The sequence below is a fragment of the Ips typographus genome, linkage group LG2 (genome assembly GCF_016097725.1).
Source record: "Ips typographus isolate SLU linkage group LG2, UJ_Ityp_2.0, whole genome shotgun sequence".
Taxonomy (NCBI): domain Eukaryota; kingdom Metazoa; phylum Arthropoda; class Insecta; order Coleoptera; family Curculionidae; genus Ips; species Ips typographus.
The window spans coordinates 17,517,205-17,542,434 of record NC_138423.1 but is presented as its reverse complement, the minus strand read 5'-3'; the positions used below and the strand labels follow the sequence as shown (position 1 = coordinate 17,542,434).

Below are 25,230 nucleotides of genomic sequence, written 5' to 3'. Positions count from 1 at the left end.
AGTCATATAGTGGACGCTCATTGAGGCCTCCACCAAAAAACTTGAGGCATTTGAAATGTGACTGTACCGAAGAATCCAACGAATATCTTGGACAGAGAGAATAACCAGTACGGAAGTGCTGAGAAAGATGGGAAAGGAAAAAGGAGTTCTGAATACAGTTAAGACTCGAAATGTAATGTAAAATGATGAAGATCATCATCCAATGCAAGGATATATGGAGCTAGACAGAAGGAGAATATCGTGCTTGAGAAATTTAAGAACGCGCTTTATCTAATCAACCCATTCAGCGCTTTTCTTAACCAAGTTTGAATAGCTCAAATCCGAAACGGATAGGCACTCTAAGAAGAAGAAGAATATTACTAAACCATTTGTTAGCTTAAAGACAGAACTAACAATGTCTAACAAAGCTTCACAAAGCTTAACAAATGTCCAATTTCAAGTGATAATGTTCCATGAATCCATGGAATAGCGGCTTGCTGGGCCACTGATACAAACATATCTTAACTAACAAATTTTTGGTAGCTTCCCTGGGATAAGAAATAAATGCCAATAATCTAGGTTCAGTTGATATTGCTATTTTATCTTTTCGTGAATTTCTCTGTCCCAATTTCTCTGGATAAACGGTATATTCCGCTAAATATTTTCTCCGGCACTGAAAATGTCTTTAAAATCTCTAATATGTCATCTTTGGATTCGTATTTGTGCCTATATTGTCCCAAATAAGGATATGATTTTTCTACACCTTAGTTTATACCTTTCTAGTTTATACTTGTCCTCATAAAGCAATAAAAAAGTATCCCCAGACTAATCTTACAAAATAGCTATTTATGTAACCAGTTACGAAAAGTTCGATTTTGTGTAACGAATGAATGTTTGTAGGGTGAGCGCAGCGAGGTCCTACAATTTGAATGAGTTACACAATAAGACATTTTCGAAACGTGTTGCATACATAATTTTTTCTAATTTTGACCAAAAAGCTGTGAAAACCATCTTTTAAAGTGATTTAACACAAATATTCACTTTCATAGCACCTTGTATCAACTGTGACAACGACATGTTATTATGGATGTCGCCCATATGTTTCTACGAAAATGCATAAAAACAGGGAGTGATGAAATGAACTTTTCATAACTAGTTACATAAAGTGATGCTTTTCGTAACTAGTTACGAAAAGTAAAACGTTTTGTCACTCTAATCAGTTTTGAAAAGTGTCACTTTATGTGCCAAAATTAGAAAAAATACTTTAATATCGATTATGTATTTATTTACAGTGATACAAATGGCTCAACATATAACAATAGATTTTCTTTGTTAACATAATACAAATTCTTGTTAACTTTAGAGTAATTAAAATTATGTTATTCATGCTTCAATAGTATAAGGTGCAAAAAGAGTGGATATGATGGTTTTATCGTATAAGGACCTCCACACCAACAGTTCGTGATTTCATATCCGTTCAGCTTGCTGCAATTCCCTTTTCTATCTATCCTCTCTCACTGTTAAGGAAATATTAAATATCTCTTGAATTAAAAAAAGAAGATATACCATATCTCCATCAGTTCATCAACCAAATGAAGATTGTATTAATTATACAACCTGTGTATTAGTTTACTATTGATGATTCTATAATTACCAATACCAGATGATTCTCTCAAAAAATCCAATACGACTTTTAATTAGTATTATCGATTTCAACATCAATGCAGGTGCTTTCGCTCGATGCCATTATCAAAAAAACTAGGTTCTTCTGATGACCACATAATACGAGATACAAATCTAAAGCACAGCAAAGAAATTTAATCTTATACTTGAGTATACATTTACGGACAAAAATATCGGATTTATTTAGGTTTCGGAAAATAATCTTAATTATCTCTAGTGTCGATCTAAACTGGAATAGCTACAAAATTCAGGTTTCATCATTGGAAATGTTTAAGAGAGTTGCTAATGCTAACTGATGAATATCTGACTCTAATTCAATGTTTATGTTGTTTTTTTTAAAGTAATACCAAAGACGCCGATTACGATCTAACAACGTTTTGCAGGTTGAGTAACACCCACTCAAATAACATCCTTTATAACGTATCCGTCAATTCTGTCATTCGAAGTACAAACATATCTTACGCAAGATAAGCAAACGCATCTGTTAACGAACGAGTCGGAACCCTTGTGGGTTTTCTTTTGCGGCTGCCACATAACGACATATTTTGTGGTTTTAACCAAAACATGTTGTCGTTAGTGTCATTTCGTCGGTCCATTGACATCCGTTATTCGCCGTTAGATCTGCTACCTAGACAAAGAGGCACCGGTCTCACAGAAGAAATGCTAAGAATGCTTTATTTAAGTTTCTCAGAAGACTTTCGAGAAGTTTTAGTGCATTTCAAAAATTATCCAGATAACAATTTCTGAAAGAAATATGTTAATTGAGCTACCATAATGAGTGAAAGACTTAAGCATTTATTAGGAATTATTTGGTGCGATAAGCCAGAAAATATGAACTCGTTAAAAGGCGTTAATGCTGATGTATGTATCTAAAGCAGCAGCGGCTGGTTACGGCCTTTTCGTTCACCTTTATGTTTACAGAGCCGGGACCCCAAATAAAAAAGTAATTAATCTGTCAAGCGTCCTGATGTGTTTAGTAAACCAGAACTACTTTACTATACTTTTTTAACGGTTTTTTGATACGCCGACCGAAGCACAAAGTAAAATACAACCTGATAGAAAATTATTCCAGATTAGTTTTAATGGATGTTTTTAATAACTCTTTTGCCATCGCGCATTATGCTGTGAAAGTGGCATTCAAACACACCACCAGGCTTGTCTCAATGATATAAATATTGCTTGTTGCCGTTTATTTTTATGGCTATACTATGTCAACTCAGGACATAATCGTACGGTAATAGCGTTTAATAAAAATGTATGGTTTATATTACATTAGCGGTGCAATGTCAAAAATGTTAAAGCTGATATAGAAGCTTAACCTTAAAAACTGTCAGTATGAAATAACAACTTACCACATAACTTTGTAATCTTTGTTGAATTAAAGAAATACAACAACTTACCTGGAAAAAAAAGTTCAGTTATTAAAAAAAAGAAACTTAGAATTTATAGTATTGATAAAATACAACTCCCTTTTCATTTACGTGTATTTAAAAAAACCAAATCCATAAAACACTACAATGTAATAGTATTCAACTAATTTACAATAAATATTTAAATTGAAATAAAATGGGGACATACCTTAAAATGAGCATTTGAGTAGAAAGGTACTCTTTCAAATAACGAATCACTCTGTATAATACAGGGTATAATATTCACTCTGGGTGCTACACACATCTCGAAACAAGTAAGAGATACAAAGTTGTGGCAAAATTGTGCAGTTTGGAGTTAAATAGTTTATTAACATGTTGCTTTAAAATTTCAAAAAGTCCGAGATCTCTGAAATAAACAGAAGTTTGAAAACTAATTTTTTCTAATTTTGGCATATAAAGTGACACTTTTCAAAACTGAGTAGAGTGACTAAACGTTTTACTTTATGTAACTAGTTACATAAAGTGATACTTTATGTAACTAGTTATGAAACGTTAATTCATCACTCCCTGTTTTTATGCATTTCCGTAGAAACATATGGGCAACATCCATCATAACATGTCGTTGTCACAGTTTATACAAGGTGATATGAAAGTGAATATTTGTGTTAAATCATTTTAAAAGATGGTTTTCACAGCTTTTTGGTCAAAATTAGAAAAAATTATGTATGCAACAGGTTTCGAAAATGTCTTATTGTGTAACTCACTCAAATTGTAGGACCTCGCTGCGCTCGCCCTACAAACATTTCGTAACTGGTTACATAAATAGCTATTTTGTTGATTTATTTGTTGAATGAATTTTCCGTTTTCGAATACACTTTTTTTATAATAAATTTGTTGAAAGATAATTCAGATAATTGACACTTCGTGATTGCAACTTTTTTTCCTTCTCTTTCTAAAACATGATAATGTCACCTTTGGACTCGGACGTTTCTGTTTTTGATAACGAATTTATTACAGAAGTGAAATTTGGTTTTAAAAAACCAATTTCAGAATTGCACCAATTTTTTAAATGTCAATTTTGTTACCTAATACTTCTGGAATTCATTTCATTTTCTAGAAGTTTTCCGTTCGAAATTTGGCTTAAAATAGCTAATTTTAGTAATTTACTAGAATGTCCTTCCTGATAATATTCCAGAAGTTTTCCACTAAATTTCAGTCTCGATTTCAGTATTCTACTGTTTTTATAAATGTTAATTTAGTTGCTTAATAATATTAGAATAACCGCCCTTATAATACTTCACAAGTTTTTGGCTTGAAATTTAGCTCTTAAAGATGAATTTCAGTAATTTACCGATTTTACAAATGTCAATTGAAAACCTCAATTTTCGGTAGATTGAGAGATTCTACGGATATTTTAGAAATGTTTTTACAGCATTCTTGAAATATTCTGTGAATAGTTATTCTGGAAGTAGGTGAAATTTGTGAAAATTTTGAGATTCCAAATGGCGCAATTTTGCCATAATTTAATCAACTCTGTTTCTTTTACCGTTTCGAAATCCCCATACTTACACACAAATTTGTGACACCCTGTATATGAAGGTGTTTTATGAAATGAGCAGAAAGATACTCTTTCAAACGAGGGATCACTATGTATAATATATACAGAATAACCTCAAGGATACATGCACATTTTACAAATTAATTTTCTGTCCAGAAGTATTTCCATATCAAATAATTTTGATAATATTGCAATTTTGTGTTCTACGTTGTTAATAGTAATCTAAACAACCGAAGCAGCTTTTCTAAAATATAATTTAAAATTTTCCTTGGATTTTAAATATTTTTACGTATTATTGTTATGGCTGCAGGCTGTTCCTTCTTGTAGGAATTTGTCGAGGCGTGGCCCAGAGAAGAGTTAATTAAACAACCAGGTACCTGACATTGAAGAACAAGGCAATGTAACAGTTATTAACATTTCAGACCAAAACCTACGCAACATAAAAAGAGTATTGTTAGGAGATCCGGATTATTGCAAAAATTAAGTCGGAATTCTTCAAAAAACAAAGAAAAGGTGTTTTTATAGGTGCGTTTGGTACGTAGTTTCATAAAAAATTTTAAAGACTCCTAGGTAAAACAAAGATTTTTTGGTAAATTATAGTCAAATTGTACTTCAATTAAGACTTTTTGTTCTTTATAGAGCTATTTTACCTACCTAATTATTTACCTAATTTCACCATACCTAATTTTTATTCTAATGATTGCGAACGAATATACTGCCAGAAGCTCCTACCCTTATATTCTTCACTGAAAATCACATCATATATCAAGTTTATGAAAGAAAGTAAAAAATAACTTAAACTTTATCTGACCTGGGAGATTGTTGACTCTATAAAGACATTTTGTAGGAAAGCAAATGAATTCCCTTGTCGGTTTCTTTTACGAAACATGTATCATGTCGATCTAGTATAGAGAACTAATTCAGTTACAGTTATACCAAAACTTGAGGCAGCATTATTTATTTTACTAATAAATGACGAAACCATAGCTCACATCCACAATTTGTCCAGGTATTTGTTTGTACAGAAAGGACGTTAACTGTTGCGGAAATCCAAATAGCAAATTTATGTGCGTAACTACCCTGACTAATTTCGGAAGTTCGAGACCAGAATCTCGATCATAGATCTTGCAGCCACCGTAGCTCTAATGCAATTTTACGCCATTCCGCAACCGTAGCAATAATTTGCAATGGGAACTACAAAACTCCATCTGGCGTTTAGTTTTGCGGAAAATTGCCCCGGCTAATTCTTTTAATTTATTTGAGTTTTGGTGTTCGTTTCGTTTTCAGTGTTATTGTTTTTGCCCATCTTATTATACTTGTTACCCTGAAGTGTCTGTTAGGGTAATAATTTCACAACTTTTTCCATAATCCCTTTGAAATAACTGGAACAATTCTAATAGGAAAGTTCTGGAATAGCACTCGGAGCAACCGTGTTAAGGCGTAAGTTATCATTACAAAAACATAACGACGAACGCCATCAAAGAAGTACAAACAAAAACCCTTTTAAATTTTATTATCGAAACCACCGCAAGCCGGTAGTTATCGGAGTTCTGGGCTCTGGGGTGTTGGCAAACCGCAGGCAAGCCTTTCTTTATTTTCAGACTGGCAGACAGGCTATTAAAACATTAATATACGATATGAGCATTAACTGCGTACAGGTATATTTAGAGTGGAAACTCCGCTTTATGATGCGGTACTAAACATTTTATTAGACGTGTCTATGCATGATGAGTCTCTTTTTGCAGTCTGAGTGCTGGTAACATGTTCAATACGTATTCATTTATATAACATCAAAGACTGATTTATTTACTTGTTATCGGAAATTGAGCAGGCTTTTTAATGCGCTCTGATAGAATTTTAATTAAACGGACTCTTATTTATCGTGGACAACAGACACGGCCAATTAATGAGGAAGTTGCTAGTTATTGTGCACTAGTATCATTCTTCCGAAACTTCTCCGAACTGTGCTTGACTTGCTTATCGCGAAGCCATTGTTTAAACTGGCAGCAAACAATTCCTATTGAAAAATATTTAGTGAATAAATTTAATTTTTGAGTCAGCTGGAAACGTTGTTCGTAAATTGTTTTTGGCCCGCGGAATTAATTAAATTTCAAACAGCTGATGATTTTATTACGTCTGTTGCCGGTTAAATAATCAAATTGTTAACATATAATTGAAATGAAAATGTTGATTTATTAAAAACGGAATTGTATGGATGTTTCTGTGATTGTATCTGTACATATCTAGATGTTTTAGATTATATTAGGAAAAGTACGTCGATGACAATAGTTGAATGGGATAAGTGAGGAAACAACACGAAATCACTGTTCTACACCATTTACACATGTAGTTTAGAAAGCGCCAGTGGAATTTTAGAAACCATAAGATGGATTTAAAAAATATCACTTGTATTTCAGAAAAGGTACTTTCAATTTTAGAATAATAACTTTGATTTTCGAAATTGCAATTTGTATTTCAGATTAGTCATTTGTATTATAGAAAAGAGCAGTTGGATTTTAGACATGGTCATTTGTAATTTGGAAAATTAAAGTTGAGCAAAAAAGTAAATAAAAAAAAGTAAATAAGTAAAAAAAGTAAATAGTTTAACGAATATTTTTAATAACATTGTGGTTTTTGTTCAATAAAAAATCGATTTATCTCGAAAACCGTTTATTTTATCGAAATAAAGAAAGAGTACAATTTTTCGATAAAAATGTCAAGAGTATCCATTAATGGCGTTTGCAGCTGAAAATAATGACAGCTGTCAAAGTTTAAGCAAATTGTGTCTTAGGTCTAGTTAGTTCCTGCCTTTCGAAGACGAGATACCTGGTTTTCATGTCAAATAGAAGGTCTCTTTCGATAAAACATTAAACCCAATAATCATTACAATATACAAAGTGTTTCAAAAGTTACGGCCAAAAACGTTAATTGGAAGGCAGTTCTTTGGGGCTCAATATTTCCCTTAAGAGTGACTTAAAAAAAAATTATATGAACAAATCGTATTATTTTGACCTCCCCTGCATGCCCCCGAGAGACTGTCATATAGTTATGGGACACCCTGTATATTTTATATAAATTAATACTCCCGATGGGCGGGTTTTTCTGCTTAAAGTGTTATTATAAAAAAACAATAAACTAATAACCACATAGAAACACAAAAAAATCTGAAATTGAAATAACGTATTCTAAAATACAAGTAACGAATCTGAAATACAACTTATATTTTTAAAATCGAAGTGATATTTTCTAAACTACATGTGTAAATGGTGTAGTAAATATTGTAGACACAGTAAAATAAGAAAATAAAATAAGTTTATTTCCAAGGATCTAAATTAAGTACACGTTGTAAACATGTTAACCAATCCGATATAGGATACCTCAGAACTTTGTTAATTCGGGACTGGGCGGGTAAATCTAAGGAATTCGTCTGAGAGGTTGCAGTTCACGGCTGATTTTAATAGAACAGGGAGATGATTATAAATTCGTAAAGACATGTTGTTTTGCCCTTTAGAACTATTATTTAATCTATATTGAGGCATATTTAATTCATTTCATCCTATCGTATATAACCATGAACTGCATCTCTCCGCTGATATTCACTTTCGTGGCACTTAACGTAAACAGCACAACGATATTATATGTATAAATTGATGGTAAAGTAAGTAGTCTATATCTTATAAACAAATCCCTACAATGTGATTTTCGATTAACTAGTGCAATAATTCTTACAAAGGTTTTTTTGACCTGAGAATGCTACCGCCACTGATGATGAGTTACCCCAGCATATGAGTCCGTAAGATAACTTTGAGTAAGTGTGGCCATAATATAGTGTGAGCAAAATGTCGTCCGATACTAACTAAACAGGAAAGCCATAGAATTTAAATGATTGCGCACAGCGGCAACTTGCGTTTCCCATGTCAATTTTCTACAATCTACTGTTACTCCGAGGAACTTAACAAAAGCAACCTCTCCTACTGAACTTCCTCCAGGGATCCTCACCAATGTACTATCTATTTTAGTGTTTTTAGTCACAAGTGAGACCAATTGTGTTTTTTATAGTTCAGCTGAAGATTATTTCTTTCCGACCAGGCTGTCATCCCCAGCACCAGCTCCAACCAACAGTACCTACCTCGCTTATGAGTTATTTGCAAAGTGGAAAAGAAAACTACTTGTTTTGCAGGTTATCACTCTTCTGTTCTCTATGAACAAAACTGTTCAATTATCTTCAAACGGCTAAATAAGCAGGTAAGAGATGAAGAGTGTGAAAAAGCACCATCTTAGAGTTTTTTACCAAAATTTGACGATGGTATATTTTATTTAAGTCGAAAAAGATTAGTCCCAGCAATAAAATAAAATAAAAACACAATGAAACGTAAAAACGATCCGAGTCCTAGCCGTTTTGAATAAAATCATTTTGACAAAAACTGAAATTTGAGCACATAGATTTAATGACCCATGACAAAATAGTTAGTCACAACATCATAACTAAAAAAGTTTTTCCTACATTTCTGCGGTAATTAAGCTGTAAACGTTGTTTTTCCACAAAAATGTTTTTGTGACTCTTGCGACTTTTGTGATCGTCATCTTCAGATGTATACGCCACTCTTCTAGACGAACAATTTGGAAAAAGGTAGTTCTTGAGGATAACCGAATACATCACAGTTACATTCAACAACAGATGGAGAAGCAGAAATCAATGATAATCAACTACTCTGCGAAGTAAAACTATGTCCTTTGGAATTGGAAGTCTCTTCTTACGGGCATTATTCTGAACTTGAATGTGGGTTTGGATCATTTGTACGTTAATTTGTATATAGTCTTGTAAATCAGTTCACAGCAATACTTATTCCATCACATTCCATCAACAGTTACTGAACGGTTCAGAATCATGAACCTGAACACAGTTATCGAGACTTGCTCAAGATAGGTATTGACCTGTCTTGAGAATTGCTTGGTTTAATCTTTGACGTTTCAAAATAAAACTGTCTTTCAATAGTCTCAATTACCCATGCTGATTTAGAAGATGCAGATGAATTACAATATCGATGAAGAACATTCGTTAAAAAGTTCTAGACTGCCGAAAAGTAGGTATGTACAAAATGCATAAAATAATTTGCTAGAAATCATGTACTACCAGAAATTTCAACGTTGATAAAGATCATGTTTTTTTACCGCTTATTGAAAACAGTAGTCGAGATTTACCAATTTCACCAATATTTTTTTATAGCAGCAGGAAATTTACTAGTAAAGTTTTAGTCTTCTTATTCTCCACTAAGTTATGTTTGTCCACTAAGTTATCCAAATCTGTATGTCTAACCGTTTTCAAAATTCCATCTAGTAACCCTCTTTTTCCTGGACACACTGCATAGCAACAAAGAACATATTTATCTTTTCTTTTGGAAATGCTAACAACTCCGTAATTATAGTAACTGCAATTCTAGGGAAATGTAACACAACGTATATTTTTGAGATAAGAAGACAATAAGCTTTTCAGGGATATAAAAGGGTATTCTATGACAAAGGGCAATTTGAAATCAAAATCAAAATCAGTTTAACGAAAACAAAAGACTACAAAAGTTCTATTTTCAATAGAGGTCCAATATAGTGATAACACAACATAGCAAGCTACTGGCTGTAAACATAAACCACAAAACTTCTAACAGGAAGATGTAAATTATAATTCTTGTTCTGTTTAATGTGAAACTCAAAGTCATAAGCGTCAATGCCTTTAATCTACTCACTCACTTTTTTAAGGCGGCACTTGCTTGTACAAGAATATCTTAAGCACATACAAACAAAACCGGTAGGTAGTAAAGCTTAAGCAAACAATCGCATCACAGTTAAAGGTAGAACGGTAACAATATCCACTAATCGACAAGCGATCCTCTAACTGTAAGAAGTCGAAATTTTATGGAAGGAATTTTAATAGGTTGGGTCTGAAGTGCAGTTTAGCAGTTTTCTTTAATGGGGGCATTGCATTCTCAATGGGCAAAGATATACCGGCGGTATATGATATTTCCTGTTGCAATTAAACTCAAGATCGCCGCACTACCACTCGTACACAACGAGCATCTTAAAACTATATAAATTGAATGCTATTCTTTACGACAGTTAAACTATTTGGCATTTATCTTGGGAATCTCATATAAATACACAGTAAGCTCCGAAAGTGAATCTCATCATTCAATAATCTATCGAAGCATTTTTCCAGTTCATTCTAATGGTGCCGCTAACTGAATAACGACGAACACTGCTTAGCAAAGCCCCTCGTTATAAAAGAATAATAACGAATTTTGACGGGTAGTGACCCGCTTCAATGGACCGATTTCGATTGTTAAGTGCTGGCAAGATTGTAAGACAATGGGGGATTTGATTGAGCCAGAACAACCGGTCCGGTTACGTTTTGTTCTCGGTAGACAAAATAACGTTATCAAAAGAAAAAATCACCGGAGCGATAAGAGGCTTACAAGTCATGACGTTGAGAGTGCGAAAAATCCCTGGGAAGTCACCAACTGTGTAGGCAGCTATACCGCAATTATTATTCGTAATTATAATGGGATGAATGGTCAGCGGAGCATTGTGAAATGTGTTATGCATCCGCACACCTGCTTAGTTTAAACTATTTTTAGATAAACTTGGGATATCCAGTTGAAGTGGGTTAGAAATTAATGTTTAAAATATGGTAACATAAGTTTGCACAGCTGTTTATGATGACTTGCAACTAGAAACTAGAAATTTCTCATATTTTGTTAAAGCATTAGATCAAAGCAGATTACATTCGGGCACATTAAACACAATAGCAATCATGACCACCTAATTTAAATTACGTCGTATGTCATGTCTTCTGGTTAGTGTCCAGATGAAAATTTTGATTCCAAAAACAAGAAAATTCCTGCTTTATCAAAAACGAATTATCCAGAATTTTGGTGAACACCAGTGTCATCATGTAACTCCCTTGTCAGGAAAATATTTACTTAACTAAATAGTAACTGACAAATTTATTGGAAAAAAATTAATCTCAATGAATAATTTCCCACTGCAATTATTCATCAACTTAATAGATTATTGAAGTATTGTGATTGACGTAAGCCTTTGAAAGTTGCCAAGTCTTAAAGATGATTGGATTTTTCTTATACAATTGAAATGGCTGCCAATTAGATTTATAGACCATTGAAGACTGTCTATGTGTCTGATATTTAAGGTAAGCTCTCGATAGACCCGGTACTTAAATCTCTTAAGTAAAATCCTGTTGTTAAAAGATAGGTACGTCAATCCTGGCACCAACGGTATTTTTTGGAATGTTTAAGTACCAATCCTTGGTGTAATTTGATCTTAGGTTAAGTTAGTACAACCACCGACTTTTGTAGGAACAATGTATTCATAGATTTTAAAAGTTTCACTTATAAATTAGAAATAGTATCCCCTCATTTAGAAAGAATTTTGTTTATTCTGAGAAATTATTTTTAATCAACTTATCTTAATACAACTAAAGTTTTACACATTGAAGAATATTTCTTTAATCATAATTTCCTACAAATTTTTACCGTAATACATTCTCACTGCAACAATGTTTTGTAATAGTGCTCTAAAATTGCATAATATACTCTAAATTACATCATAAAAATATTTAGCGTGTGAGAATCATTAAAAACATAAATATTTCACACCCAATGTCGTTGTTAACTTTATTGAAATGTCGGCTTTAATAAATAGATAACTAACTTAACGATATTCAGGAATACAAGTAATTCAGTGAGATACTGATCAACATACACAACAGATTTGAAGAAAGAGTGTTTTAAACTAATTTGGTATTATTGAATTTGATTATGACTTTATCAAGACAAAATTTCAAAAACACTAGAATTACTAAATGTGAAATGCTAATAAAAACGAAATACTACAAGGTGTCTCTGAATTGGTGTCACTAACTCTAAGAAAAGATTACACATTTAAAAATATGAGAAAAACCCTCTTAAATAGTTAATTACTTAAAAACTGTTGTTAAATATGCTTTCGTTATAGAGCTATGAAATTCAGTTTTTTATGGTCAACATTCAAACCATTCAAAAACATGTAACTTTAACATGGTTTTTGGTGATAAAATGCATTTATTTTTAAAACGATCTGTTTTTTTTTTCTTAAAAACTACTAATAGTCTCCAATGCTTTAGAAAACGTTTTTAAAGTACTCATTTTTTTTGTAACGTGGAAATTAGGGACAAAAAAAACATTTTCAACCTAAAATCTCCGCACTTATTCAAAATCAATCGACTTTTACTACAAAACTGCGTTTCCTGAAACTATTCTAGAAAAATCTTTACAAAAAATTATATTCTTTTTTTAATTTTACCATACTGTATATCTCATAGAAAGGACATTTAAGAGAATATGTTTATAGCAACCATTCAGGGAGAGTATAATGTAGGTAACAATGGTACGGTTCTGTAGCAGCTTCATCTCTATTTGCTTATAAAATGGGAGTGGTTGTATTGAAAGGTTTAAATTTGAATATCAATTGAAAATTCTTAGGTTTGTCGTCGTAAAATTATGGTCAAAATAGAAATATTCTAAATAACAAAGATTTTAATTATGGAAATGACCGTTACAGCTGCAATAAATCTTAAACCAAGCAAAAATCCGAAAAAAGGAAGTGACATTTATTCCAAATATTCATAATGGATTACTACAAATTTATCGATTAATATTTCTTTTCATGCGTCAAAAATACGTAACCTTTGTTTCATTTAAACATTTGGACAAACCCAGTGTTATTCACATGTAAATAACAAAAATTTTAAATTTAAATTCAACATTTTTTATAATAAAACTCGTTGAAAAAGTAATTATACAGGCGAAACGATATAATAAAACAACTTTTGAACTCAAATGTGTGTGCGTATCAAATTTAACTTTAAAAGTTTGGTTTCGCCAGCCGAGTTAATTCGGAAGTTTGTCAATTATAACTTTGATCGTGTCTCAAAATCCCAAATATATTGAAACAGGTATGAATTGTTGTTTGGAAAGTTCAGTCGACGATGAATAACGCAATTTGTTGATAGGAGTCATTAGTTTGTTGGAAAACTTTCCGATGCCTGATTCGCATAAAAAACTTTTCTGTTTAACGAGTTTCTGTGAAACGACAATGTCAAATTCCATGCTCGGAAATATCTGGTACAGCAACGTGCGGTTAAAACTTGGGAAATGGGGTTGTGTATTGTTGTACAAAACGTCCACGATTAATAGTAAAGACATACACGATGTTGAACTAATTAACAAATTTAATCCTGCCTCAAAGTTACTCTTTGACAAATCGAGTAATCCATATAAATTTGCAAAATAACACGGACTTCGAGTCACTAAAATGCGCCAAATAGGGAGAAAATTAGTTAACTTCCTACCCCATTTCACTTAGATATACGATCGGCGCTAATTTAAACTTAGCCAGGGATATTATTTAAAATAAAGAACATTCTGTTTATGAACAAGGTTGAGGATTAGCTCCGAGCAAACTTTTGAGGTAGTTAATTGCCCACCTCGAATTAGGCAGAGGGAAACTAGCCAAATATAATTTAGCCCGTCTGTTCGCAACGATTTATCAATGTTTATTAAGGGCCGACATTTATTATTTTGCAGTCTGTCTTAATAATAGCGCAATATGTATCATTCTAAATCAGAATTTATGTTGCTCAACCAAGTAACTAGAAGCAATATTAAAACATCTGGTTTATGGCGTTTTATACCAGAAAGCTCATTTTGATACCTAAATGTTACCAACATAAACATCTTTGACCATTTAACCGTGAATTACTGTCAGTAAATTTCATTTAATCCTATACATCATTAAATTGCCACCAAGACTTCAAATCTTATTTGCTCTAAGCAAATTCATACATATAAGCTTTAACTGTATAGCTTTCATCGTAATCTGACATAGCCAAAGCAAAACTTAAATTAAGTTTAGCTTAGTCTCAAACGGTGCAAATAATGTCGCTTCCTTTGAATGTTCAGCTTATAACACCTCCCCGGATGTTCTTAGTAAATAGCACTTTGGTTATTAACAAACTGGATAAAGTTTACTTCGTCATAACTTGTATACCGGCAAATTCTAAAGCTCAAATGAAGACTGGAATTATTGGATATAAAATGTTTTTTATTGTTATAGTTCGGTAATCAGGCAAATAAATATTTTGGTAGTCAGAATATTACAATGTAAAAAAAAGTTAATAAAAGGCAAGTAGTACCTTTGTTACATTGCTGTCCTAATAGTGTGTATAATAGGGAAAAATGATTACTATCATCATCATAAAATATCTCTTTTCCGTTATAAATTTCTTTAGAACTGGGTGCGGTGGTTTCTCTGTCAGATTCTATAAACAATTCTCTTCAGAGTTTAGAATACGTAAAAATCTGTCTGGATACTTGCTCCATGATCCTTATAAAGGGTGCCACAAATTCGTATCTAAGTATAGGGATCTCGAAAACGACTTTTTTCCTCTAAAACTAAAAAAAGTTTTTTTTTTTGTTTCAGACAGACGACAATTCAGGACCAACCAGCCAAGAAGAAGAGGACCGCAATTTCCCCCAGACCTTTCCCCCGGGTGGCGAGAATTTTATTCTCAAAATCTGGGTAGAAGTTTTCCGCAGTTATCCCGGTGCTAACTGGGCTCTGAGTGCACTTCTGGCACTTTTTACAATTAAACACAATGTGTGAGATTTTAACTTTTAAAAAATGAAGTGTCAAGTTTTTAGATTTACAAGTCAGCAGAAAAACTGCGATTTTTTGCCTAACAATGGTTTTTGCTGTTTTTCTCCAATTACCAACCCTTCTAGCAACGTCGTCTCCAAATTGAGAGTTTATGATGGTGTAGTTGAACATTTTTTCACCAATGCTGTGTATAGTTTGTTTTTTTAAATCTTTCACCTTCTGAGTTATATTTTAGTTTTTCAATCTTGGTTTTAGGTCACATTTGTGTGTCTAAATCTATACTTATAGTCATGAATTACTATTGGTATATTTTGATTTTTTTAAACTATTCGATTCCTCTGTTGTAAATATCCTGATTTCAGCCCTCCTACAACACGTATTATATCAAAATAGTATCTGCCCTATTATGATACATCAAGTGCTTCGTGCAAAACGAGGTGCAAAATAATTGATACCTTTGTTGTTCTTACTCAATTAACTCACCTACTTTATTAAGCTCTAATTAACAAAATGTGAACTCATCGAGTAATTGAAATAAACAGTTTTGAAAACATGCCAAAACAAATGAAGAATTTTCAAGATTTGTTTTAAAAAAGATGTTTATACAACATCTCGTTTAACAAGTTTTTTCGAATCGGATACCATAATAGCCGTCTTTTGAAACATTAAACCAATTAGTAAGAAAAAAATTGTTTGTCTTATCTTGTTCGGTGTCATGTGTCGCTGTACAAATACAAAAGGTGTCTAAAATCACCTATCAGCAAGATTTCCTGCTCCTGCTGTGCTCGTCTGAAGTATTTTACGCGTGATGGGCGGCAAAAGAAACGTGTAGCAGACAGTTAAATATAATATTTTGGAGAGTTGGAAGGAAATGCATTTGTTATTGTTATTGCGCTTGTCTTTGATATTTCGCCAGGCACTTGTAGATGCTGAGTCTGAACGATCAAGATATTTATCAATTGTGTAACATTTCGTTACTTCCGAAATTTATTAATGGTGCAGATTGAAATAAAACACATCGACCGAAACAACTGTTAATAAGAGAATTAATCTACGCTGGTAATCTATCGCTGGCTCATTTGTCACACAAATTATCGAATCAAAGTTTTAACGAAATGTACGCCATCCATTGATAATAAATTTTATGCAGCACTCGGAAGCGTTCACAGTTGGCTGCTAATTATGACAGTACTAATTACTGTCATTTGATAGTCGGTTACTATTCTGCAGGAAAGGCAGACAACTGGATCGCATAAATCAACTTAAAATCCAATGGCTGTACGCCAATCGATAGTTTTAAACTAATAGGTACCGACTGCTCTTTCCATAGATAGATTGCTGCTCATTTCAGATTATCTTAATAATTGCTTTATTACTCGAATCTCAGTCCCCTAACATAAGTTTCCTTTTACTTGTTGAAATAAGTTCATTAAGGTCTAGTTTATCTGGCCATAAATTTTATTAACGATTTAAATTAGATAACAGACCTCCATAGAAAGATAAAGTTGAAAATTAAATATTGTAGCAAAGAGATTTCTAATACCATAACTCTTACAACACTGTGCTATCAAAACTTCAGAATATCTTTACACAGAAATTCTAATGAACAGCCTGTTCTTGAATCGTACTACTACAGGAGGCACAACTGTACTTAAATGGAAAAGTTTTAGGCAAGATTATGAAAATTGCTAGCTATATAACAAAAACCACTTTGTCATGGCTGTAGTAATTATCATTGACCAAGAATTTCGGAGGATAGAGATATTTGTTAACTTTTATAGTAAAACATTAATACTTACAATCTTTCTGCGTTGGTAGGAATTCCTCTTGGAACTGCGCTAAGACCTCGATGCGAACAATCCACAGTGGTGCCGGAACAAACGCACGATCTGGGGCATTTGGTGTTTTCTCCAAACGAGTAAGTGGATCCAAAGTGGGAAAGAGATGACGAATCATGGTTGGATTTGGCGAAGGAATTGTGGACGTTACTTAGGACGAACAGTGAAACGAATAGCAAAATCCCGGAGAAGTGAACCACTTTCGCGGCTTTTGCTTCGTTACGGGAGGAAAATTTTACCCCACACATTGTGGGGCTGGGTAGCGTCAACAACGGGGGGTAGGATAGCTATTGGACTTTTTTTTTGTTTGTTCGGGTGTTGAAACCAGATAGGGACCCTGAAATTAAAACATAAATTTAGTACAGTGATAGATATGTTTGAAGTTATTATATGATGTATGAGTAGTATGATTTAATAAATAAATAATATATGTTCCTGCTAGAGTTTTTTATAAACCTAAGCTTTGTGGTCCTTTACTGTGACATCGTATTTGTCACAAACTTAATTCCAACTACTAAACTAAGTATTAAAAATTAAAAAAAAACTCTTTCTATTTTGAATAATTTGATGACTTATCATAACAAACTCCTAATGTTTTCATTGTACTTTTGGACAGAAATTGGAATTGCTATATACGACACAGAATAGTAAAGTTTCATATGTTTTTTCTATGACTTGATGAAATTTGTTGCAATAATTGCAATAACTGTCAAATCAGGATGAATGTCTACAAGATGTACTATTATTTCTATGAGGTTGAAGAAATCACAACATCTGTTTAAATAAGTTTGATGAAACTATTCTCTCTACTCTTCTAAAAAAATTAAATTCTTATTATGAGAAAGACTTACTTTGTTTTCTGTTTAGTAGAACAAGTAAATATTTTACTTTATCAGAAAAATCTGACCGGTAAATTACAAATACTGTGTTTCTGGCAGTTCAAATTTTGACACTGCTTTTCTCCCTGACTGTACCTAATTTGGAGTGTTTTTATAGGTTAGTGGATAAGAAATTTAATAAGGATTTCAAAAATGTGCTTAAAACAGTCATTTTCTCACTCCAAGTGGGTTTTACACGCGATTTTGTCCCTGACTGTCCTTGCAAACTGTGCTTCTGGCAGTTCAAATTTTGACACTGCTTTTCTCCCTGACTGTACCTAATTTGGAGTGTTTTTATAGGTTAGTGGATAAGAAATTTAATAAGGATTTCAAAAATGTGCTTAAAACAGTCATTTTCTCACTCCAAGTGGGTTTTATACGCGATTTTGTCCCTGACTGTCCTTTCAAACTGTGCTTCTGGCAGTTCAAATTTTGACACTGCTTTTCTCCCTGACTGTACCTAATTTGGAGTGTTTTTATAGGTTAGTGGATAAGAAATTTAATAAGGATTTCAAAAATGTGCTTAAAACAGTCATTTTCTCACTCCAAGTGGGTTTTACACGCGATTTTGTCCCTGACTGTCCTTTCAAACTGTGCTGGCAGTTCAAATTTTGACACTGCTTTTCTCCCTGACTGTACCTAATTTGGAGTGTTTTTATAGGTTAGTGGATAAGAAATTTAATAAGGATTTCAAAAATGTGCTTAAAACAGCCATTTTCTCACTCCCAGTGGGTTTTACACGCGATTTTGTCCCTGACTGTCCTTTCAAACTGTGCTTCTGGCAGTTCAAATTTTGACACTGCTTTTCTCCCTGACTGTACCTAATTTGGAGTGTTTTTATAGGTTAGTGGATAAGAAATTTAATAAGGATTTCAAAAATGTGCTTAAAACAGTCATTTTCTCACTCCCAGTGGGTTTTACACGCGATTTTGTCCCTGACTGTCCTTTCAAACTGTGCTTCTGGCAGTTCAAATTTTGACAACGCTTTTCTCCCAGATTGTACCAAATTTTGTAGTGTTTTTTTATGTTATTGGATAGGAAATCTAATGGAGATTTCAAAAATGTACTTAAAACAGTAATTTTCTCACTGCAAGTGGGTTTGACAAGCAACTCTGGTTCTGACTATCAAACTGTGCTCAAAAGTTGCAAAAATCATGGTTTAGATAAGTTTTTTGTAGCATTCGCTACAAAACGTTGTGTTTCTGATATTTATGACAGTTATTTTGACAGTGCACGTGACTGTCTAGCTAAATCATCTTCCAAAAAGCACGTAATATCTGTCACTAATGTCAAAACTGTTAAAATTTGCCTACAAATTGCAAGAATTATAGTTTAACATAGTTTTCAAAACAAGACATGTTTCTGAGATTTATGGCAGTAATTTTGACAATTGCCAGTTTGTAAATGTAAATTACAAATTGTTTTATATCTTTCAAGCAAATTTCAAGATTGATCAATTCATCAATTTCAATTTCAAATTTCAGTCAAATTGAAATTTACTGGTAAAATTGGTAAATTTTTCTGTTACACTGAATTTGACACTGGCGCGCCAAAAAAGATGAGTATGGAAAAGGAAATTTTTGCCTCAAAAACTTACCACCCTGTAGCTATTAAATATTAATCCAGATTTTATTTTGCATGCTTGAAGTATTTAAATATAGTAAAAATTGGAAATGTATGTCCGCTTTTAAGTTTGAGCCAAAAAAAGCTTAACAATTATAGACAATATTTTTTCTCAAAAGTTGAAAAATCTGTTTTAATAAAAGTTTTAGGCTCTTAACTTGCTAAGCTGATACATTTGCAGAAATATACTGTTTACTTTACTATTGGCTCCAAAATTTTCTGTTTTATCTTTAATATTGTTTGATAACAATGATTGGTCAATATGTATCATGTTTGACTGTAATGTTGATACTTTTATACAGTTTAAAATCAGGTAAATTAAACAAGCCAATCAAAAAATTCTTATTAATTAGAAAGTCACAAAGTCTTAGCATATAACCAGTGGTAAGAAGAGAAGCATTAGAAATCAATGGGCTTGACAAAGATGGCAACATACTTCGTGACATGTGTCAATCATACGAGCCGAATGTGACGTAGTAGGACTAATAGTCACAAGATATCTATCAGTCTTTCTAATAAAGTGGTCATGTGACCAACTGTCAAATGACGTTAGATGCCTTAGAGCAGACCGCGACATGTCACTTCAAAGTTTGTTCATCTTTGTCTAGCTCACTGATTTCTAATGCTTCTCCCGTCTTGCCACTGGTTTTCCATGTAAAATTTTGATATTTCGGCACATATAATATGCGTCATAATATTGCAAAATATCGTTTCATTCAAACACATATTTTTTGAACGTGCAAACAGTTCTGCCACTTTCCGAAAATTAAATTACTTTAGAATAGAAAGACTACAATTTTATTGAAGAAAACTTATTAAATAATTGTTTATTACAGTCGGTTATTATCTAAGCTAGTTTACTGACTAAATTAGATATTTAAATTTTTTAACCTACTTATCTGTTTGCTGTATAGTGTTTCTAAACAAAGCTGCATCATGTCATCTAAATGATACGTTATCTAAAGTAATGCTAATTGTGCTGAGTAACAGTAATTTAGATTCATTAATTCACCAAGTAAATCATATATTTTACGAGTAGCAGAAACTATTATAATAATGGTATCACAATTTTGACTTCAGTATTAATTTAGAGTTATTATGGGTGTAATAACCATTACCTTATTACTTCCTTGGTACGTGGTTTAACTAAAAAAGACACTTTCAACAAAACACAACCGATTCGTTTCCACACAATAACATTCCCGATTCAATACAATCTGAAAACTTCAATACAAACCCCTCTAAATTGTAAAGTGCCGCTTACAATGACACATTTTCAAATTCGAGGAATTATATAAATATTTATTGTAGCTTTGTTCGACTAGTAATGCACTTTTAATTATTTACACAACCTGACATGATTGGTTTATAGGTCCTGATATCTAAACACATATAGTATCTAATACCATTGAATCACCTATACATATGTAGGTGTGTAGGTAGATAAAGGTTGGCGCAATACAGTCTACTTTCGATAGATTAGAATTTAAAAAAGAAAAAGAAATAAACTGATAAAGTTATGTACACTCTTTGATGAACTTTTCTCGTGTGCAATATTAACCCTTGACACAATTTTACATCAATAGAAACAGGAAGGGCAAAAACATCCAGAAAATTCGTACATTTTAGGGGAAATAATCGAACACGACAAAAATCCCAGTAATGGTTTTTTTAAAGGGCGGTTTTTCGGTAGGGCCGGAAGCCGAAGAGGACCGATCAAAAGGGCCCAGAATGTTTGTTTAGAGTAATAATTTTCGATCGACTGCCTTTTCGGCAAATAAAGTCTCAAGACTGCTCCTTACCGGCCCCGGGGGCTTTACTAAAAGATGTAAGCATGCATCGGAATCGAGGGATCGATTTGAAACTTGCTGCTAGCAGGAATAAAATATTCAGTAGCAAATCGAGAGTTTTGCACGACGAAGCTTACCAAGTTGGTGTCTCGAGAATGGGTGACTGAAAGTTTGCTCTTAAGTCACAGATTACATTTCTCTCAACCCTGAATTATTTCAGCGATAAGTATCCAGAATTTGCAGTTACGTTTGAAAAGGCAAACTTGATTTAACCTATTGAAGGTTTGCATTTTTGTTGGGTATAGAAGAATTTAATCATTTCAAAAATACCTTTAACCAATGATAACAGATTTGCGTCTTAAAGAGTAATGCGTAAAAACACTTGATCAAAGGTTATGGACCGTAAAAACCATGCTGTACTTATTTTTATCAGATTAGTTATTATTGTTCATTATGTCAATGCATTTTGCGACTTGATTTGATACTAACTACAAGATAATGAACCTCGATGATGCAATTATGGTGTTTCCTTATTGGTTGGTTTGAAATATTAAAACTCATGTAATCATACAGGGTGGTCTAAAGTGAATGTAGGATAATTCAATAGTGAAAAGTACATAAAAAATAAACTCCAAAGTGTCATATGAACTCTAGTCGAAAAGTGTCATCTAACGGAAGACGATTTTTTAAATTTTAAATCCTCAACGAAAAAAGTTCTACTTTTTTCAAATTTTGAAAATAATCTGAACAGCTACGAGAGCCATTCAACAAGTTTGACAGCTTCAAATTTCTATAAGCTATAATTTTAGGGCATTCTGATACTTTTTCCTAAGAAAAGTTTGTCTTTTCATTTTACCATACATAGTTTTTCAGATAGAGTCATTTTATTACACTTGTGTGTAAATAAAAAAATTCCCTTCTGTCCGGAATATTTAAAAAATCTGCTAGAGGGTGCTTTCGACCATATTTATTTTTTATGTACTTTCCACCCTTTAAGTATCCCACAATCAATTTGGACCACTCTGTAGAGGAAAATAAAGTGTTTTATGATCAGTTTGCTATTTAACGCTAATTGCGAAGTTTTAACTTTGGAATAGACTATCAAAATTGACTATTTTTAGGAATTACGTACTTTTAGGTGCAGTCATTTTTCAGTGTAGCATTTGGCAAACGTCAAAAGATTTTATCAAACATTTTACGATTACCTTCTGATTATTTAAAATGATAATGCTTTACTTCCATTCAAATAGAATGTATTTTCCAATTAGAAGAATACGTGACAAGAATGCAGTAAGTTTATTCAGAAATAGTTTTTTTTTGCAAGTAGGTTTATGTATTGTTTTAAGTTTTTTCTCTGTTCTGATGTGTGCAGTTTACATTATACTATAATTTATATTATATTATACATTGTTTCTTTGGTTACTGTGTAGTGTTGTTTTTTTTTGCGAGGCAAACATAACATTATCTTTTTCATAAAAGATACAGTAAAAAAATTATATATAAAATTATAGATAGTAGCGAGCGAGTATGAAGTTATTTTATGCATGTAGTCCAATTTGATCTACAGGTAAAGCCTCAACAGTACCTATTCTTTATGGAACATGTTGACCACTGTACCCTGTGTAAAAGTAAAACATTTTTAATGATATTATATTTAAGTGGTATAAGTTTGATTTCATATTCAACTCCCAATAACCAAAAATATCAGATGACATATTGTTATCCTCATTTAATATACAGGATTTTCCAAATGTTCCTGAAAGGTTTAAATTTTGCTACAAAGTGTAAAGTGTGGATGTGATGTTAAACTTTTGAAATATCAAGGTTTAAAATCCTTAAAAAATATTTCTATTATGGATCGTTTTGAATTTTTTCAATCATTAAATTATATACCTTGCATCATTTGCTTTGTTTCCTTCCTTAAAAATGTTACATTTGTCACACTCCAGCATTTAATTGTTACATCATTCTATTTTTGCTTGGATTTTCTCATAGTTCTATTCCACATTTAATTACTCGGTTATTTGAAACCTTTACTAAAGACATAAAATGGTCAATAAAATGATCTACTCAAATTTCAAAATATGGAATATATTATACTTTCATTAATTGTACGTATTATGACATTAATGTTTTATGTAAACATATATGCCGATGTATGTGCATATGTATTGTAATACACACTTTCTTTGACGCCTACGTTCTGAAAGTTGCTATTTGATATATCTAAAAAAGTAGGCGAGATATTCCCCTTCACCAAGAATAAATTACAGTATAGAGAACATCACAGATTTGGTCAAAAACTCAGTAAAACAACGAATTTTAATGCACAAAAAAGTCGAATTTTTTAATATTTTAGTTTTGTGATTAGCGCCTTCTAGAAGTTTTAATCAAAGTGATAAAGAATTCACTAGTGGAATGAGTGACGGTTTTATCACCATCTTCAGAAAACTCAGTAACAGAAACCCCACAGTATAACAAAGAACATAACTACAATTATTTTATTTTTAATGAAAAAATAAGTAAAATGAAGAATTTACAATTGATAACCTGAAGTAAAGACATTACTTCAAACGGCAGAATACTAATATTTAAAAAAAAAATAATAAATTTTTGTTTCATATTGTGTTACCGTACAAGTCTTCAAAATTTTGATACCAAACTTGCACTTTTTCTGTGGTGGGAAATTATCTAATGTAGTTTGTTACAGTTGGAAACAAAAGTATTCTTACTGTACTATCAAGTTAATTTTATTTGGAAAACTCGAGGATAAACCATAATAAAAGTTAGTTGATTAGTTTTAACAACTTTGGTTTGCAAATAATAATTGTATCAAATAATATTAGTATTGTTTTTCTATATATTTTTCATCTGGAACAAGCAAGATTTCTGGCCATCAGGTACTTCTCTAAAACCCTAAAAAGTTTGTAAAGTATGTTTTTATAAATTAATCTATGTTTAATCTTAGCAAATATTTAAGTACGTACATTGTTCAAAAATAATTGGTTAGTTCGTTAACAATATAAGAGAAAAACATTAACGCAATGTATAAACAAATAATATACTGTTTTTTTTATTTAGTAAAATTTTTTTACCGTTTAGCAAGTGTTTTGGTAATATTTGTATTACCTAAACGTAAAAAAAATGGTATAAAAATCTTCATAAAAATAACAATTTTTTAAAATAAATTGGTTGACTTACTTGGACTATGTTAGGTGTTATAATACTCCATTGTAGAAATCACGAAACAATCAAAACTGATAAAGATTATCAAAAAAAAAATGCACAAAATAATAACACAAAAAAAAACTAAGCGAAACTGCGGTCGAAATCACAAAATCCCGTACGAAAACTAACAAACTGAAAAAAACACAAGGGATGAAAATAAACGAGGAATACTCTTGGTAAACGCGTAAAGTCGTAAGCGTTGCGGACACACGAAGTACACCCCTCACGATCTGAAAAGCGTATTACGGGAAAGCTAAAGCGAGCTTTCAGCTTCGCCTCTGTTTGAATCGAAAGCACGGAATAGGGCGGGCTTAAAACGAACTCGTTTTTGAGCAGCGTTGTCGAACACACAAGATTTTCCCATCACACCCGAAGAGATTATGTTTGTGCATCTATTACAATCAGTGATGCAACTGGAAGTCATTTTTTGCTTAATAATGAATTCACAATAAATGTGTATCAAAATTCAGAAAGAAAAACGTATTTATTTAAGGCGATTAGAAGCTTTTATCAGTTACTGCCATCGTTACTGCTAAGAAGTTTACGTCAACGTGGATTATAATCACGAAATTAATA

General features: G+C 32.3%; 1 protein-coding gene across 1 annotated transcript in view; it reads right to left on the bottom strand.

Annotated features, from left to right (window-relative positions):
• The window catches only part of sli (slit guidance ligand), a 216,990-nt gene extending 192,066 nt beyond the window's left edge, over positions 1 to 24,924 (bottom strand). The window contains 2 exon segments of the mRNA XM_081972391.1: positions 17,097 to 17,472; positions 24,628 to 24,924. Of these exon segments, the coding sequence (XP_081828517.1) occupies positions 17,097 to 17,383 (287 nt within the window). The 5' untranslated portion in view covers positions 17,384 to 17,472; positions 24,628 to 24,924.
• Positions 24,925 to 25,230: the final 306 nt, after the last annotated feature.